This window comes from Tenrec ecaudatus, chromosome 2, assembly GCF_050624435.1.
Source record: "Tenrec ecaudatus isolate mTenEca1 chromosome 2, mTenEca1.hap1, whole genome shotgun sequence".
Classification (NCBI taxonomy): Eukaryota; Metazoa; Chordata; class Mammalia; order Afrosoricida; family Tenrecidae; genus Tenrec; species Tenrec ecaudatus.
Window position 1 is genome coordinate 186,115,879 of NC_134531.1, and position 16,144 is coordinate 186,132,022.

A 16,144-nucleotide genomic window follows, 5' to 3' on the forward strand; every position below is an offset into this window, starting at 1 on the left:
TTAGAAAGGCAACATGTTTTTAAATTTATTATTACATTTTATGGGTCACTTTTTGCTCACTAAACTGCTGCAAAAGTATAATCTGAGTTATATATCTATACCAGAAGTCAAACTGATCTAGTTTCAGGTTCAGGATAGTTTTAGGGAGTTACTTTCTCCTCCTAATTAAATATCTCAGAGAGTAAAGTACCAATGAACACAATCACTTGCATACACATTTACAATGTAGTCCAAAATGACCGACCTACTCAGAGCCAGACGGGCTCCTCCGTGGCCCAGATTCTTCAGAGTCACCTAATCCCAAAGCCCTTTAATGCCTCCACCAACTCTCCTAACTAGAGGTGAAACTCCTGGTAGAGATGGGACCAGATGCTGGCAGAGCTCTCTCCCAAACCACTTCATAGCACTACGGAAAGGCCGCTAGGAAACAATCCCTACAATCCCTGCAGAAGAATTCATTGAACCCTTCAATGTGTAGTGGGCATGCCACTAGCACTGAGGAGAGAGGTGACCAGAGAGGAGCAGTTCTTGTCCCTGATCCCTGGGAGCTTTCAGTCAAGGCAAGCAGATACAACACACCCACCACTGACTTAGTAACAAATCGTTATGCTGAAACACGGGAGCTGAGACATCAGAGTGGGGAGTGGCTCGATAGAGTCTGAGCACAACAGGATGGAAATGAAGTGAAAACAAGAGTAAGTACCAGGGCAGTATGACACAGTAAGTGATTGTTGAGGTGAATGTAGAATCAGTGAAGTGAAATGACTAAATGAAAGCAACAATACATGACAGAAAGGTTCACGAGGAAGTTCTCATGTGTAACTAAGGCTGGCAATCTACTTCTGAAAAACCAGCCCTGGAAAACTTCATGGCGCACAGTTCTACTCGGACATACATCTAGCTGCAGGAGCTGGAATGGACTCCACAGGTTTGGTTTGTTTTTTAAAGAACTGACAGCCTGGCCATCAGTGTTCTAAGTGCTAGGGTTACACGAGTGAACAGACAAAGCTGGCAGGCAATATTCCCACCTGCATGAAGGCAGAGCGAGCGGCTGATGGAATCAAGGGGCCCCGCTAACGGACTGTCCGATGACAGAAATGGAAAGATTCAGATCTGAGAGCCTAGAGTGGTGCCCAGCAGGGTCTGACAGGTTACACGTGACAGAAAACACAAAGGAAAGATGAATCAGAGGATGGAGAAGCCAGAGTGACAGGACGTCACAGAGAAAGGGGGCTTACCGGACCTCGGCTTAGTCACCCACTGGTTCAGGCTCGCTGGGAATTGTTAACAGATTTGCCTGCAGGTAACCGAAGCAAGCACTGGGAAAAGGAGTTAGTGAACACTCCAGAGTACTTGCTCATGGTATCCTAAGTACTTTATAGATTTTAACATTTATCTGCAAAGTAGCCCCAGGAGGTGTTTATTTTACACAAAGAAGTAACTGAACTTGTCCAGGGTCACTCAGCCAGAAGGTGACAAAGTGAAAAGATGAGTCCTGAAGAAGGGCTAAAACTACACACGGGGCTCGACTCCTGGCTGAAGATATATAATGGGAAGGAGGAAGAGTAGAGAGAGGAACTTCAAAATCACCAGAAAAAAATCCACTGTCTTTTAATTCCATTTCTCCAGAAACTTTCTGAAGGCCCCTCATATAAGCAGCCCGACAGAGTCTTTGCCAACGATGCTAATGGGTAAAGAAGGAAATGGGAGCTGAGGCCTCTGAAGTCAGACCAAAGGAGGTGGTGATCTGAGGTGTCAGTGGTGTGAAAAATGGACATGCTACCGTCACTGTCTTATCTATAACCCTTGAGAGAGAAATGGGGTGGTCAGTTAGAAGGTGAAGCACTTTCCTTAAAGAAATCAGCGTGCTTAAAGACAACAAGGATAGTAAAGCACAGAGGCAAACAGTTACAAAGACTTCCTGAACACAAACAACCCGTAGGATTGGGTTACTGGGCTCAAGGGCGTAGGCCCATAGTCTCATGGGATAACTTAAGACAGCTGGCATAACATACCGTATATACTCGAATATAAGCCGACCCAAGTATAAGCTGAGGTACCTAATTATTACCTGGGAAACCAGAAAAACGGACTGACTTGAATATAAGCCTAGGGTGGAAAACGCAGAAGCTATTGGTGAGTTTCAATAATCAAAACAAATGAAAATAAAATTACTGAAAATTGAGACATCAGTGGGGTGATGTATTTAAATATTTATTTTAAATAAAAAACATAAATAAAAGGACAAGTCATTTAACATTAGTAAACCAGCACAGTAAGTGGAAAATAGGTTCAACAAAAACAATAAGAATGATACCTTAAGAGTACTATTCCCTGAGCTCAATCAGCAACCAAGCTAAAATGGAAAGAGTTAAAATCCTTCAAAACTGGATTCCTCATCATCATCCATATCCCTATGCAGAGCTCCAGCTGGTGTGAGGTCATCATAGACAATGTCATCACCATCACTGCTGTCGTTTTCACACAAAGCGCTGTCTTCACTGCCATCCATAGCATTACTAATACTACATTTCTGGAAGGCACGTCGCACCATGTCTTCTGGAATGTCTTCCCATGCATCTCGAACCCACTTTGCTATTAACTCTATGTCAGGCTTCATGAGATTTCCTCCTTTTGTTAGTCGGGCTTAACCAGATGACATGCATTCATGCCACATCCTTCACACACGGTCTTTAAAAGGCTTATTCAAAGATACATCCAGAGGCTGCAGTACAGATGTAAGCCCACCTGGAATAACGGCTAAAGTAACTTTACTAGATTTTGCCAATTTTTTATGTCATCCGACAGGTGGGCTCTGAACATATCCCAAACAAGTAACGATGGCTTTTTCTTTAAGGCTGATCCTAGTCGTCAGTTCCAAATTTCTTCCAGCCATTTTTTTGTTCCATCTTCATCCATCCAGCCTTTATCATGTGCATGCACAATAATTCTTGGTGGGAAATTGATCTTTTTAGGCAAGGTCTTTCTTTTAAAAATAATGACAGGATGCACCTTAGTTCCATTAGCCAAACATGATAGAACAACTGTAAAGTGTTTTTTTTTTTCATTTCCTGTGGTTTTGAGAAAAACGTTTTTTTTTTCTCCTATGCTTGCCACAGTTCTGTTGCTTGGAAGATCAAAAATCATGGCAGTTTCATTCATATTCCCAATATCTGCCAGGTCATAATTATAAATCCTTCTTTGTTTTATAATAAATAACTGGAATGACATGATTTTTTCTTCAAGGTCTTGTGGAAATTTCTGGGAAATCTTTGTTCTTTGTCTCAAACATAGTAGGCCAAACCTATTCATGAAGCAGGTACACCATCCTGCTGACACAGCAAATTTTTCAATGCCTGGTGCTTTATATTTGTGTTCCTTAGCCATTTGTAGAGCACGTACGCGGATTCCCATGCGTGTTACGCAGTAACCATTTTGACGACATTCCATAACCCATTTATGCAATTCACTCTCTAGAGCCCCATAAAAAGACGTTAAACCACAACGAGCTTTTTTAGCTTTTGGTACCTGTTCCAAGTCAGCCTTCATTTTCCGCCACTCCCTCACTTGCTTTTCGTCAACACAGAAGTTCCTACTTGCAATACTGTTATTGCTCTCTTCTGCTCCTGACACAACCTTCATTGTGAAACCAGCCTCATATGACTGGTGTTTTTGTTTTGGTTCAAGAATATCCATTTCTAATAGGATAAAAAAACAGGACTTTGAAAAAGAACTTTCATGGTAATGCCCCTCCTCACCGTGTTAGCCAGGAGGAAGGGGGAGTCCGTGCCGGCGGGGGAATGCTGGATGTGAATTAACACAGAGACCAGAGGGGAGACACAGGAACGCAGCCACAGACACATCCTTACCAGTTCAGCTGCCGACGTAAATGAATCACTACAGGTGCTTCTGTGAATTGGAGCCGTCTACAGCATAGGACGGCTCTGATTGGTTAGATGTGAGTAAACAAACATTCAAAGCCCTGCAGTGTCAGCGGGGCTTTGAATGAACAGCAGAGAAACGGCAATCACCCGCGAGATAACAGGCGCTTGTCCTGTTACCTGGGGGAGGGGGGAAGCGAGATGTTACACCTCGCTGGGGTACCACTGACCTGTGTATAAGCCGAACTTGGCTTATACATGAGTATATACAGCAGTTCATAAAGCTAATATTCTACATCGCCTTTAGTGAATACCACTTGGGGTATGGAATGCATGTGAGTGGGCACCTACGATACGACTTGGTCTCCATTCATGTGGAGTAAGAGAGAATGAAGGAAACAAGACTCAGAGAAGAGACTAGTACACAGGACCAACAGCCCACACAAACCATGGCCTCTTTTAACGCAAGGCTAGAAGAACTAGATTGTGCCTGGCCTTGACTACCAACCATTCTGACCAGAGACACAATAGAAGATTCTGGTTAGATTGGGGAGTAAATGCAAACAAAAGAAACCACACTTACTGGATTGATAAGATTGGAGAAATCCTTGAGACTATCACCCTACGATGCCCTTTTAACCTAGCACTGAACCCACTCTTGGAGGTTAACTTAGCCAAATAACAGATTGGATTATAAAAATAAGACAGTAGCACCCAATGAGTCACGTTTCACTTGAAGTATTAACTGTACAGACCAGGAGGTCGACATGTACGTAGTCAAAAGCGCATGTGAGAAGGCGAGGACGAAAGAGGAGCTGGATCAGTGGAAGCAGAACACAGAGGGTGGAACCAAGAACAATGACATGGAGAACATCACAACCAATGTGACTAATAAATCACTGTGAGAAATTCTACCTAAGACAAAACAACTCCCACACTAAAATATTTCTCAAAGGAATACTGCAGGAAAATGTACAGGCTGCTGTTCAACTCTCACTCCTCTAGTGGTCAGGGCTGGTGGAGTCAATGGCTCTCCAGGCTTGGAGACAAGGCAGGAAATACCAAAGACTAGCTCTCTGACAGGCCTGAAAAGAATCTCGGTCAAGTTCTTTTCTTCTGTAATGAACTAGGAAGCAAGTGGAGAAGGTTACAAAAAAACAGACTGGGAACAATTGCTAGGAGCAATGAAAAAAGCTTGGGTTTGCTGGTTGTGTCATCTCCAGTTAAACTACAGAAACAAATTCACAGACACTCGTGTGTGTAAGAAAGAGCTTTGTATGCAAGAGCAATTGAAAAGTGAGAAAACATCACAGCCCAGTCCAGATCAAGTCTGTAAATCCGTTATTAGCCCATATGTCCGATACCAATCTATAAAGTCCTTTTCAGACTCATGAAACACATGCAATGACACCGAATGCAGGAAGATCACAGGCCAGTGGGTAGGAAGTCTTGTGGATCCTGTGGCATTGTAAGCATCTCAGCACTGGCAGGGGTCTCCACGTGGCTTCTCCATTCCCAGGGCATGGGGTCTATCAGTGTAGTGCCTGCCATCTGTCTTGTCAGGAGAGCATCTCTCAGGGAGTCAGTCCAAAGTGTCTCCTTCCTCCCGGGAGGAAATACAGGAACTCCCAGAATCCTGAGGGGAAAGCCATGCCCACAGCGGCCTCATTGGTTATAACCCAATTGATAGGCTAGACTCCACTCCTTCACTCTTAATCCTAAATCACAAACCGACCCTAGATTATGTAACTACAACACTGGGTAGAACAGAATCCTAAAGACATGCTTAATGTAGGGTCTCAAAGCAGGATTTCTCAGCTGGCTCACAAAACCTGGCCGTGAATGGCTTTGCTTTAGGAACATTTTAGCACTGCTTAATCTGTTGGAAGACAAGAGACTAGAGGGTGAGCCTACAGGGGTCTCGGAATGGAAGAGTTTTGTTGTGGCTAAAAACTGAAGGCGAATGCTGCTTGTCAGGTGTTATGGGTTGAATTATGTATGCCCTCCTCCCCGCCAGGGAGTACCAAGCCCTGGTACCTGTGCACGTACGCGTGTTAGAAAACGGTGGCTTTAAAGAGGTTACCAGTTAAGGTTAACTGAGCAGAGTGGGTCAAATCCAGTCTGAGTGGTGTCCTACAGAAAAGGACAGACACCGAGAGGCAGGCCAGCCAAGCGAGGATGCACCCACAAGCCAGGGAACTCCAGGGGCTGCTAGAGGGAACAAGGAAGGGAAAACAAGGATCTCATCTGGAGGCACTGGAACAATCTTCAGCTGCTTGGCATGCTGACCTGAACTCTTGGATTCTAGAATTGTGAAATAAATTTCTGTTCTTAGGAGCCAAAAATAACAAGGACAAGCCAAAGCGACAGACTCACTCTGAAATGGTAACATACGGACTTGTCCATGTTGCCAAAGTGACCAGGTCACATTTGCACTCGCAGTTTCAGAAGGTATTAGGGACTACCCATGGGCAGTCTCTTCAGCACGTCTCGATGGGTGCTAAGGGAGTCCTGGTGGCACAGTGGGTTAAGTACTGGATTGCTCACAAGGTTGGCAGCTCAAGCCCACTGGCAGCTGAGATAAGAAAATGAAGCCATCTGCTCCCCTAAAGATACACAGCTTTGGAAACTCCACAGGGTCACGGTGAGTTGGAATGGACTCCACGGAGGCAGTGGGTTGGGGTTGCCAGGCGTGCTCTCCCTGCTCACCTACTGTCCTCTGTGCAAGGACGCACAGGTCTTGTTGTTTTCGTCCCACCCCCTCACAGCGCGCCTCCAGTCCTAGCAGACAGATGGTACCAGGATAATTGCCGGCAGGGCACTAGCTCCCCAGCTCAGGAAGCCCTGTGAGCTCCCCAGGCAGGAAAAGAGCTGCCAGGTTCCACACCTTCTGCTCTGATTGCAGCATAATTTTCTTAAATTCTTTTTATTTTTCTTTTACTTTGATGATGTGCTACTTTCTCAGGTCAACTGCTTTCGAAGGCTGTCTTTAATCAGGCTTCAAAATATTTCACTCCAGAGGAGGTGATACCAAGAGCTCAAGTAGAAAGCAAACGTTTTGGGAATGATGAGGGCAACAAATGTACAAATGTGCTAACATAAAATGGATGTATATATGGATTGTGGTAAGAGTTATATGAGCCCCCAATAAAATGATTACCATAAAAATGGAAAAACAAATATTCCATTAGAAGATTATAAACAGAAAAACAAACTGAATGCCAAATGATAAAAAAAGCTTTATACTGAATGCCATTAAGCCTAATATTTTATACTTTCACAGCCTTTCAGAAGCAAAAAAAAAAAAAAAGAATGTCGTTACAAATGTTCAAAGGCCCCAGTGGTTACCTTCTACTGTCTCACTTCTGTAAAACTGCAGGCCAGTCTTAAAAAATCTTACCATTTGAGACGAAGCATAGTCACATGAACAGGCTATCTTGATTGTATAGGCGATTTTACAGGTATTGAAAAAAGTTAAAAGTTGATCAAAATGTGTATTTTAAGTGTGTGCTGTTGAATGTATTTCAATGTTGTTGGTTAGGTGCTATCTGGTTGGCTCTGACCCATAGCGACCGTATGCACAGAACAAAACACTACGCAATAACCCCCTGTGCCATCTTCACAATTATTCTTATGCCTGAGCCCCTTGATGCAGCCACTGTGCCAATCCTTCATGTACTTCAACACACCGAAATAAAGCTGAAAAATTAGTACTTAGAACAGGTGTCAAGCTGTTATGGAAACTGCCCTTTTAAGATAAACTCAACTGCCAATGTCCTAGACCTCTGAGGCTTTGTACAATGGGAAGCTCTTTAGATAATAGAAAGAATGCAAAAGAACAGAAAAGTGGGTTAGACCCCTATTCAAGCAGCCCCCGCTGAGCCTGATGATGGAAAAGATCAGTGGTGAGGGGAGATCTGAAAGGTGACCTAGAAGCTTCTGAGTGAAAGTCATACAAGCTTGAATTTAGTCGTTAGTTCTAGACAAGGTTGTTGGGAATGCTTTCTCAAGCATTATTGTAGCATCTACTTCAGAGTTGTTGTAAGGCTTAATGAGAGAATATATGCAGAACTGCCTATAACATATAATAGTAAACCCACAGAAAACACTCTAAAATATGGGCTCCCTTATCCATACATTTTAAACCTCTAACGACTTAAGATGAGAGCTTACCAATAACAATGTCATGGAAGACCAAGGTTCAGGGAGCCTGAGTCCATGTCGTGAGGCTTTTTCTAGAGCTCAGAATCACTACCGGGCCAGAAGCCATCAAAATGATCACTCAGAAGGGCAATTTCAGAGCAGCTGAGATGCCAGCAAATCACAGGCCAGTGGCATTTTAAGGTGTTCTTACACAGACACATTGCTGAGAATGAGAAGTAATGAGCCCTGGTGATGCTGTGGCTTATGAGTTCGCTTGCTAGACACAGGTCAGCAGCTCGACGCCACCAGCCACTCTCCAGGCTCCTTGCTCCTGTAACGACTTACAGCCTCAGATACACACAGGAACAGTTCTACCCTGTCCTAGAAGGCCGCTGTGATTCAATGGCAGCGTGTTTGAGAAGTCTGAGTTATGTCTGGTAGTCAGACTTTAGGAGAAGCACAGGTTTAGCTATCATATCCCACCAAACCAGCTATAAAAGCAGTGGAATTCAGAACACCCAAGTATGTTATTTCTGCTAATAAGCAGAGATGAAGGGAGGCTTAGTATATTATGCACTGCTAATCATGTGATAATCAAGCAGTGACTAAGAACTAATGTAGCATTTCGGCCCATTTCTTAGAGGACTCTGATCTTTAATTCAAGGTTTTCAGCTCTTTCATGTGGACAGGGGTGCAGATCAGAAGCAAATAGAGACACACCTTGGTCTACTTTGAGCTGCCTTGGCTTTACAGAAGTCAGCACAGAAGCCTACCTGAGACGAAGCGTGTCAACCTCTAGAATGGCAGAGAGATCCTCACAGCAAGTCTGAAGGGTGATCTCTCCCCTTGCCTATGTTTTGTTGATTTACTTGAAGGACAGGACAGTGGCAGGCGTGGCTATATCTGCATTAATAAGGCCAAATGATTTATTTCTTTGAGGATAAAGAGGATGTAATACTTAAATGATAATTTATCAATGATCAGATCCCTTATCAAAGATGCTGTTTCACGTCAAAACACCATTCTAATTACAGTAGAAACACATCATCTTCCAAGGAAGTATAGTATCTTTATGTTTTCTTTTTTGAGTTTTATGTACATGAATTAATCTACTGATTAAATTTGTTAAATGACAACTTATAGGGACCTTTATGCAACTAGAATCTGTCGTGGTTCTTTTTTTCAACAGGATTCTGATATACTTTATTGTGAGGGGCCATTGAGTTGGTTCTAATTCCTTATAACCCATGCACAGGAAAACGAAGATGTGCCTGGTCTTGCACCATCCTCAAAACTGTTGCTAAGTATGGGCCCATTGCTGCAGCCCCTGTACCAATGCATCTGGTTGAAGGTCTTCCTCAACCAGAGTGTCCCTGACACTCCACCGAGCATGCTGTCCTTCTCTAGGGACTGGATACACTTTAGGGAAAGGGAAACCAGACCTGCTCATTTGGAGCATCGTTTCTGCCTGTGCCTTAAATAATCAGTTTCTTTTTCTTAGTATTAATAGAAGTTTACCTATCTCATCAAGATTACAGACTAAAAAACCCCAATAGACTTAATACCATTCAACAAAAACCAACATACCCTTCATAAGTACTTATATAACGTGGGAGGCTAAAATGGTTTGCACATGGAAAACACCGACGGGTAATCACTTCAAAAACAAGTGTGAAAATACTTGTTTAGGTCATTAAATTGGTCTAGTTACTGTGAGAGCCAGGACTTGAGTCCAAATACGAATTCAGTGATTTACAGCTTTGAAAAATCAACCTCTTTGCTTCAGTTTTCTCATTTGTCAAACGTGGACAGCGTTATAGGTGATTTTACATCCATAAGAGTGAAATAAAATCAAATTATATGTTTGGTACAGTGCCTGACCCATAGTGAGCACTCAACATGAGTTGTTCCTGATTTTCTCTGTCCAAATTTCTTTACATCAAATGATAGCTCCTGATATATAAAAGAGTACTTGGTATGCTATTTATAAGTGTCTGTGTTTTAAAAAACTTAAGTTGCATTACATGTAACTTTATTAATATTTAATATATTTTGATTTTTCTAAAAAGGGGAAGAAAAGAGGGAGAAACTCTAGCCAACTCTTCAAAACCTGCTGTTTAAAAAGATTTTTTTTTAAGTTTGTGTCTTTAAGAATTACCTTTTCAGCCCTCCATATCCCCAGGCATAGGAAAGCAAAAAGTGTTTGGTACACAAGATAGCAATTTTGGGCAATGAGTAAGAAGAATCAAGTTGGAGCTCTCAGTCCCTCCTTATGAAAGGAGACAAGAGAGTCTGAGGAATAGTAAAAGGAGTAATCATGAAGGGAAGTATGGAAGAAATCTTTTACATTTGAGTTGCAGGGACATAAACAAAACATCAGCATCCTGGTGCTAAGAATTATGGAATTATATTATTAACAAAAAGGAGAGCAACCTTCCTAGAAATTTAGAAGGTAGGAGAAAAGGAGTATGCACTTTTAAAAAGGCTTTTTAAATCTTCCATAAAATAATTACAATATCAGAAAGCATTAAGCGTTTATCTTTATAACATAAACAGTTTCTGCCACCTAGGTGCTTAGACTAACCAAGTTTTAACTACAAATGGCTGAACAGTCATTATATTATGTACCAGATTCTGAAAAGTAAAAATGACCACCTGGCTTACCTTTAAAATAACAAACAACAACAACAAAGTCTGCTAATTCTACCTTACAAATCCGGCTTGACCAGAGGATGTACACTGGTACAGACAGGAACTGGAAACAGGTAATCCAGGACAGATGATCCCTTCAGGACCAGTGGTGAGAGTGGCGATACTGGGAGGGTGGAGGAAAGGTAAGGGAGAAAGGGGAAACAGATTACAAGGAGCTACATATAACCTCCTCCCTGGAGGATAAATAGCAAAGAAGTGGGTGAAGGGCAATGTTGGACGGTGTAAGATAAGACAAGATAATAATAGTTTATAAATTATAATGGGGGGGAGCACGGAAGGAAGGGAAAAATGAGGACCTGATACCAAGGGCTCAAGTAGAAAGCAAATGTTTTGAGAATGATGAAGGAAACAAATGTACAAAAGTGCTTGACACAATGGATGTATATATGGATTGTGTTGAGTTGTACGAGCCCCCAATAAAATGATTTTTAAAAAGTAAAAATGACCTCCTGGGTGGCCTTTTAAATAACAAATAAACAACAACACCAACAAAAGTCTGCTTATGTTACCCACCTTCCCAACATGATTGCTGAAGACAGATGTGTGCATAAGTACATGTGGTGAAGAAAGCTGATGGTGCCTGGCTATCAAAAGATATAGCGTTTGGGGTCTTAAAGGCTTGAAGATAAACAAGCGGCCATCTAGCTCAGAAGCAACAAAGCCCACAGAGAAGAAGCACACAAGCCTGTGTGAACAAGAGGTGTTGAAAGGATCAGGTGGCAGACACCAAAGAACAAAAACCATCATTGTGTGATCACCTTCCTCACATAAAAGCCAAAGACAAATGTGTGCATGAGTAAGTGGTGAAGAAGGCTGATGGTGCCCGGCTATCGAGATGTAGCGTCTGGGGACTTAAAGGCTTGAAAGTAAACAAGCAGCCATCTAGACCAGAAGCAACAAAGTCCACATGGAAGCAGCACACCAACATGTGTGATGATGAAGGGCTGAGGGGACCAGGGCTCAAGCACCAAAGGCGGGGGGTGGGGTGGTGGAATCATATCATCGTGAATGAGGGGAGCGCATGATGGGGACCCAATGTCCACCTGTAAACAATTGGACATCCCTTGCAGAGGGGTAGTCGGGAGGAGATGAGTCACTCAGGGTTCAGTGTAGCAATAATGAAATTCACAACCTTCCTCTAGTTCTTAAACGCTTCCTCCCCCCAACTATCATGATCCTAATTCTACCTTGCAAACCTGGTTAGACCAGAGGATGCACAGCAGTACAGATGGGAACTGGAAACACAGGGAATCCAGGACAGATGAACCCCTCAGGACCAATGGTGAGAGTGGCGATACTGGGAGGGAAGGGTGGGTAGAAAGGGGGAACCGGTCACAAGGATCTACATATAACCTCCTCTCTGGGGGATAGGAAACAGAAAAGTGGGTGAAGGAAGATGCCGGGCAGTGTAAGATAAGTTAAATAATAATTTACAAATTATTAAGGGTTCATGAGGGTGGGGGGGGTCGTGAAGGAAGATGCCGGGCAGTGTAAGATAAGTTAAATAATAATTTATAAATTATTAAGGGTTAATGAGGGAGGGGAGTAGGGAGGGAGGGGAGTAGGGAGGGAGGGGGAGGGAAAAAAGGAAAATGAGGAGCTGATTCCAGGAACCCAAGCGGAAAGCTAATTTTGAGAATGATGAGGGCAACGAATGTGTAAGTGTGCTGTACACAATTGATGTATGTATGGATTGTGATAAGAGTTGTATGAGCCCCAATAAAATGATTTTTTTAAAAGTCTGCTTATGCTAATTTAGGAAAGTCACTTCTATTGCAGGTTTCATCAGCAAAATTCTAGACTGTGAATGGTTGGGGGATTGCTAAGTAATAGCAAAAGAAGGGGAACAGTAAACAAGTCCTCAAGAAATTTAAAATCACCAATGAAAAAATGCATCTCAAGAAAAATGAAGTTTATCTAGGGTGGGGGAGGAAGTATTGGGTATGAGAGTAAGCTGATGCTTTCTTTCCACATAATATGCAACGTTCATACCACCCTCAGTCTGAGTCACGGTCCCAAAGGGAAAATACATATATGCGTGTCTGTATCAAACTCCCAGATAGTTATGAAGCCCAGCACGCTCTTCATGCTTCCCATTGCCATTTGAGAACAATGCACTCAAGACTTATCACTGATATTAACAGGGGAAGGTAATTAAAAGGCAGAGGCTAATCCTGCTCTTAGACAAAGCGGGAATATAATGAATATGACCTGCTGCCTGGAACTGAGACAAGAACATAATTATCAATGGGGCTACTATGAGAAAAAGGAAGGAAGGAGGAAACATGAGGGAAATGTGTTTTTGCTGCTTTCTTTAAAAATGACTCAGAAAGAGGCTAATCATTCATCACATAGGAAAAATATCATCAGGAAATACATGATTTCTGTGCAGAAAAGTGACATATTCTAAATTTAGTCTAAACAAACAAAAAAACCGCACAAGCCTTGCTCATTCTGAACATACAATCTGAATTAACAAATGGCACAGATAATGTAGCTACTGGAGATGTGCAAACAACATTTACAAAGAAATTTTCATCAAGTTTTCAAACTTTTAAGAACTTATAGCATTTTATTATTAAGCTAGAACATGGTTGTTTTTTTTTTACATTTTATTAGGGGCAACTTTTTATAGTATTTACATAGGGAATTTAAGTATGAACAAGGCTTAGATTATGAAAAAAAAAGACAACAGGGGGTGAAGGGAGACATTGGACAGAGCAAGAGATGACAAAATAATAATTTATAATTTATCAAGGGCTCATGAGGGAGGGGGAAGCGAAGAGGGAGGGGAAAAAAAAGAGGACCTGATGCCAAGGGCTTAAGTGGAATGCCAATGTTTTGAGAATGAGGGCAATGAATGTACATATGTGCTTTACACAACTGATGTATGTATGGATTGTGATAAGAGTTGTATGAGCCCCTAATAAAACGTTTAAAACAAAAAAGATAACAACATGTATGAGATGAAAACAAGAAAGGAGATAGATTTTATTTAGGATACTTTAGAGAGGAGCTTATGCCCCCCAAATCTCTTCAGATTGTCCAGGCATCGGGACTTGGATGGCAATGCAGATAGATGTACAGGAGGTGACACGGGTGGGTCAAGTAGAAGATGAGGCTGAACTGTCTGTGTCCTTACTGCTCTCGTATCCAGCTAACAAAGCTACTATCTCTGCTGCAAGAGAACCAACATCATCTAAAAACTCCACCAGGCATTTCCCAAGGGCAAAGTCCTTTCAGGGAAGGAGGAAGTATAAAGACAAATAAAGATGTCACCAGTAGACAATACACGCATTCATCAAAATCTGTGATTAAATATTTTGGTACAGGGATTTACTAATGATGGTTCAAGAAGCAAAGCCATCAGCATTATTAATTATGAAGGGCTTTTATATGCCAGAAATCACAATAAGCAATTTATATGTATTACTATCACATTTAATCAAGACAACCAGTCTATAATGTACTTACTATCCATGTTTTTCAGATGAGAAAACCACTGCTCATGGGGAAGTGATCTGTCCAAGACACATTGCTGGTGGGTAAAATGGCAGAGGCAGGAAGTGAGACCAGATCTGGTACCCACACCTGTGTTTTTAAACACTGAGTTAAACAACAGTCAAAGCTTACAGAATAATTTAAGCCTAAAATATTATATACTTTGAGATGTGTAAGGGGAAATAAAATAAAATGTGTCCAAAATAAAAGAATATGCAAGAATGCCCAAAAGATGGAAAAATTTCCACTGACCCCACTTGGCAGATAAATATGGGGAAAAGCATGTAATCAGGCAGCTTCATTATAAACTGGTGGTGAGTTGGAGAGTATTAGATACAACAGAATTGAAAAGTCTACTCAGGGACTATGACTGACAGGCTTCAGCTATAAATAGAGGAATTCAATCAAGGGCACCAACTACAACCATAATAATAACCAGAAAGTTGTTAACAGAGATTTGAAGGAGGTTGGCACAGACATCAGCTAGGATCTTTCATGCTAAAGTAGAAAATATTCCTTAAGCCTAAGAGGGAGTTGAGTCTCATACAAATTCCCAAATATCCAAGAATAATTCTGCCAATCTGTTGGCTGGTAGGGCTGCCAGGAGCATTACTTTCCTTGGCATTTCACACTGAAAACATATGAGGGACTTGAATCTTTTTTCAGGATGTGCTTTTAATCAAAGAGACCAACAGGAGTTATGCGCACAGGCCTGGCAGATAAGCATCCCTAGAGATATCCAAGGCTTGCAGTGGTCTATTCCTAAGGAAAGGAGGTTTCTTATCATGCTTGGGGCTAAAATCAGAGAAAGCAAAGTCATCCTTAAGCGCACATGGGACTCACTTCTAAGTGTCGGTCTGCTCATTATGCTAAAAATACCTGGTTAGAAAGTACCATGACCAAAGGAACATCCATTGTGTTTCCATGTTTCTGAGATGGAAATTGAGACTTGGCTCTGATGTGAGCCTAGGCTCCAATGGATGGGCTAGGGGAGAAAAGAGACCTTTCTGGAGACCTAGGTTACATGGAAACTAGGACATTCAGCCTGCCAGCATTCTCTTTCCTATGACTAATACGTATTAAAACAACCTAGGAAAACAAACTCACAAAGGACAAGCTGCCTTGATATGAAAGACACACAAGACGCAGAAAGAAACATCACTCCTCCTACATGAAAGAAAAAGAGAGAACGAGAATACGCAGAGACTACTTTGGTTCCAAATTGCTATCAGAGACGATCAGTGTTCCCATCTGACCCTGAGGAAGAGCCAACCTACCATGTGGTAATGTTATGCTCGCACCATCAATGATTGCTTGTGCCAGTTCATGGTCGTTGCTCTCAAAAGCATGTGCTGCGGCCTTCAAAGCATCCCAAATCTCTTTGCGGCCTTCAAACGCTGGTGCAGTATCCCAAAATTCATCCCTCTTGCTGCGAAGTTGTCCATCTGTCATAGGGTAATCGCTTTTCCATTTTGGTTTCTCCTTTTTCAAAGGCTGGTTACGACCTAAAGCAACTGAAAAGAGAGAGCGAGAGAGAACTGACATCAAAACTAAAATTTACAAACATTTCATTAATAGTTATCCCTCTTTTTGATTCTTAATTTCTAGGTTCCAAAAAATGCCCCGATCTATTATAAAACCACAAAGTATTAGATGGCTGTCCCTATCTCTCAAAGACAAGTTAGATTTTTTCAACTCAATATACTTTATTCAAAAGATGATTAAACAACATACCTAGAAGAAACAGCAAAATGTGTTTTAACTGATTATACTGGCAGTGCATAAAAACAGTTACCAGTCAAAAGCCAAACCTAACTGCCTAATCCGAATCACAGTGACCCAACTGGACACAGCAGAGCACTTAATCACTTAAAAACAGCCAAGGGATTCCATCAGAGAGATCCAAG

The 16,144-nt window shown here is 41.9% G+C and overlaps 1 protein-coding gene across 1 annotated transcript in view; it reads right to left on the minus strand.

Moving 5' to 3' along the window:
* Nucleotides 1-16,144, minus strand: part of UBTD2 (ubiquitin domain containing 2) — a 79,122-nt gene that overhangs the window by 5,245 nt on the left and 57,733 nt on the right. Inside the window, exon 2 of the mRNA XM_075541948.1 lies at nt 15,515-15,751. Within this exon, the coding sequence (XP_075398063.1) occupies nt 15,515-15,751 (237 nt within the window). The remainder of the gene's footprint in view (nt 1-15,514; nt 15,752-16,144) is intronic.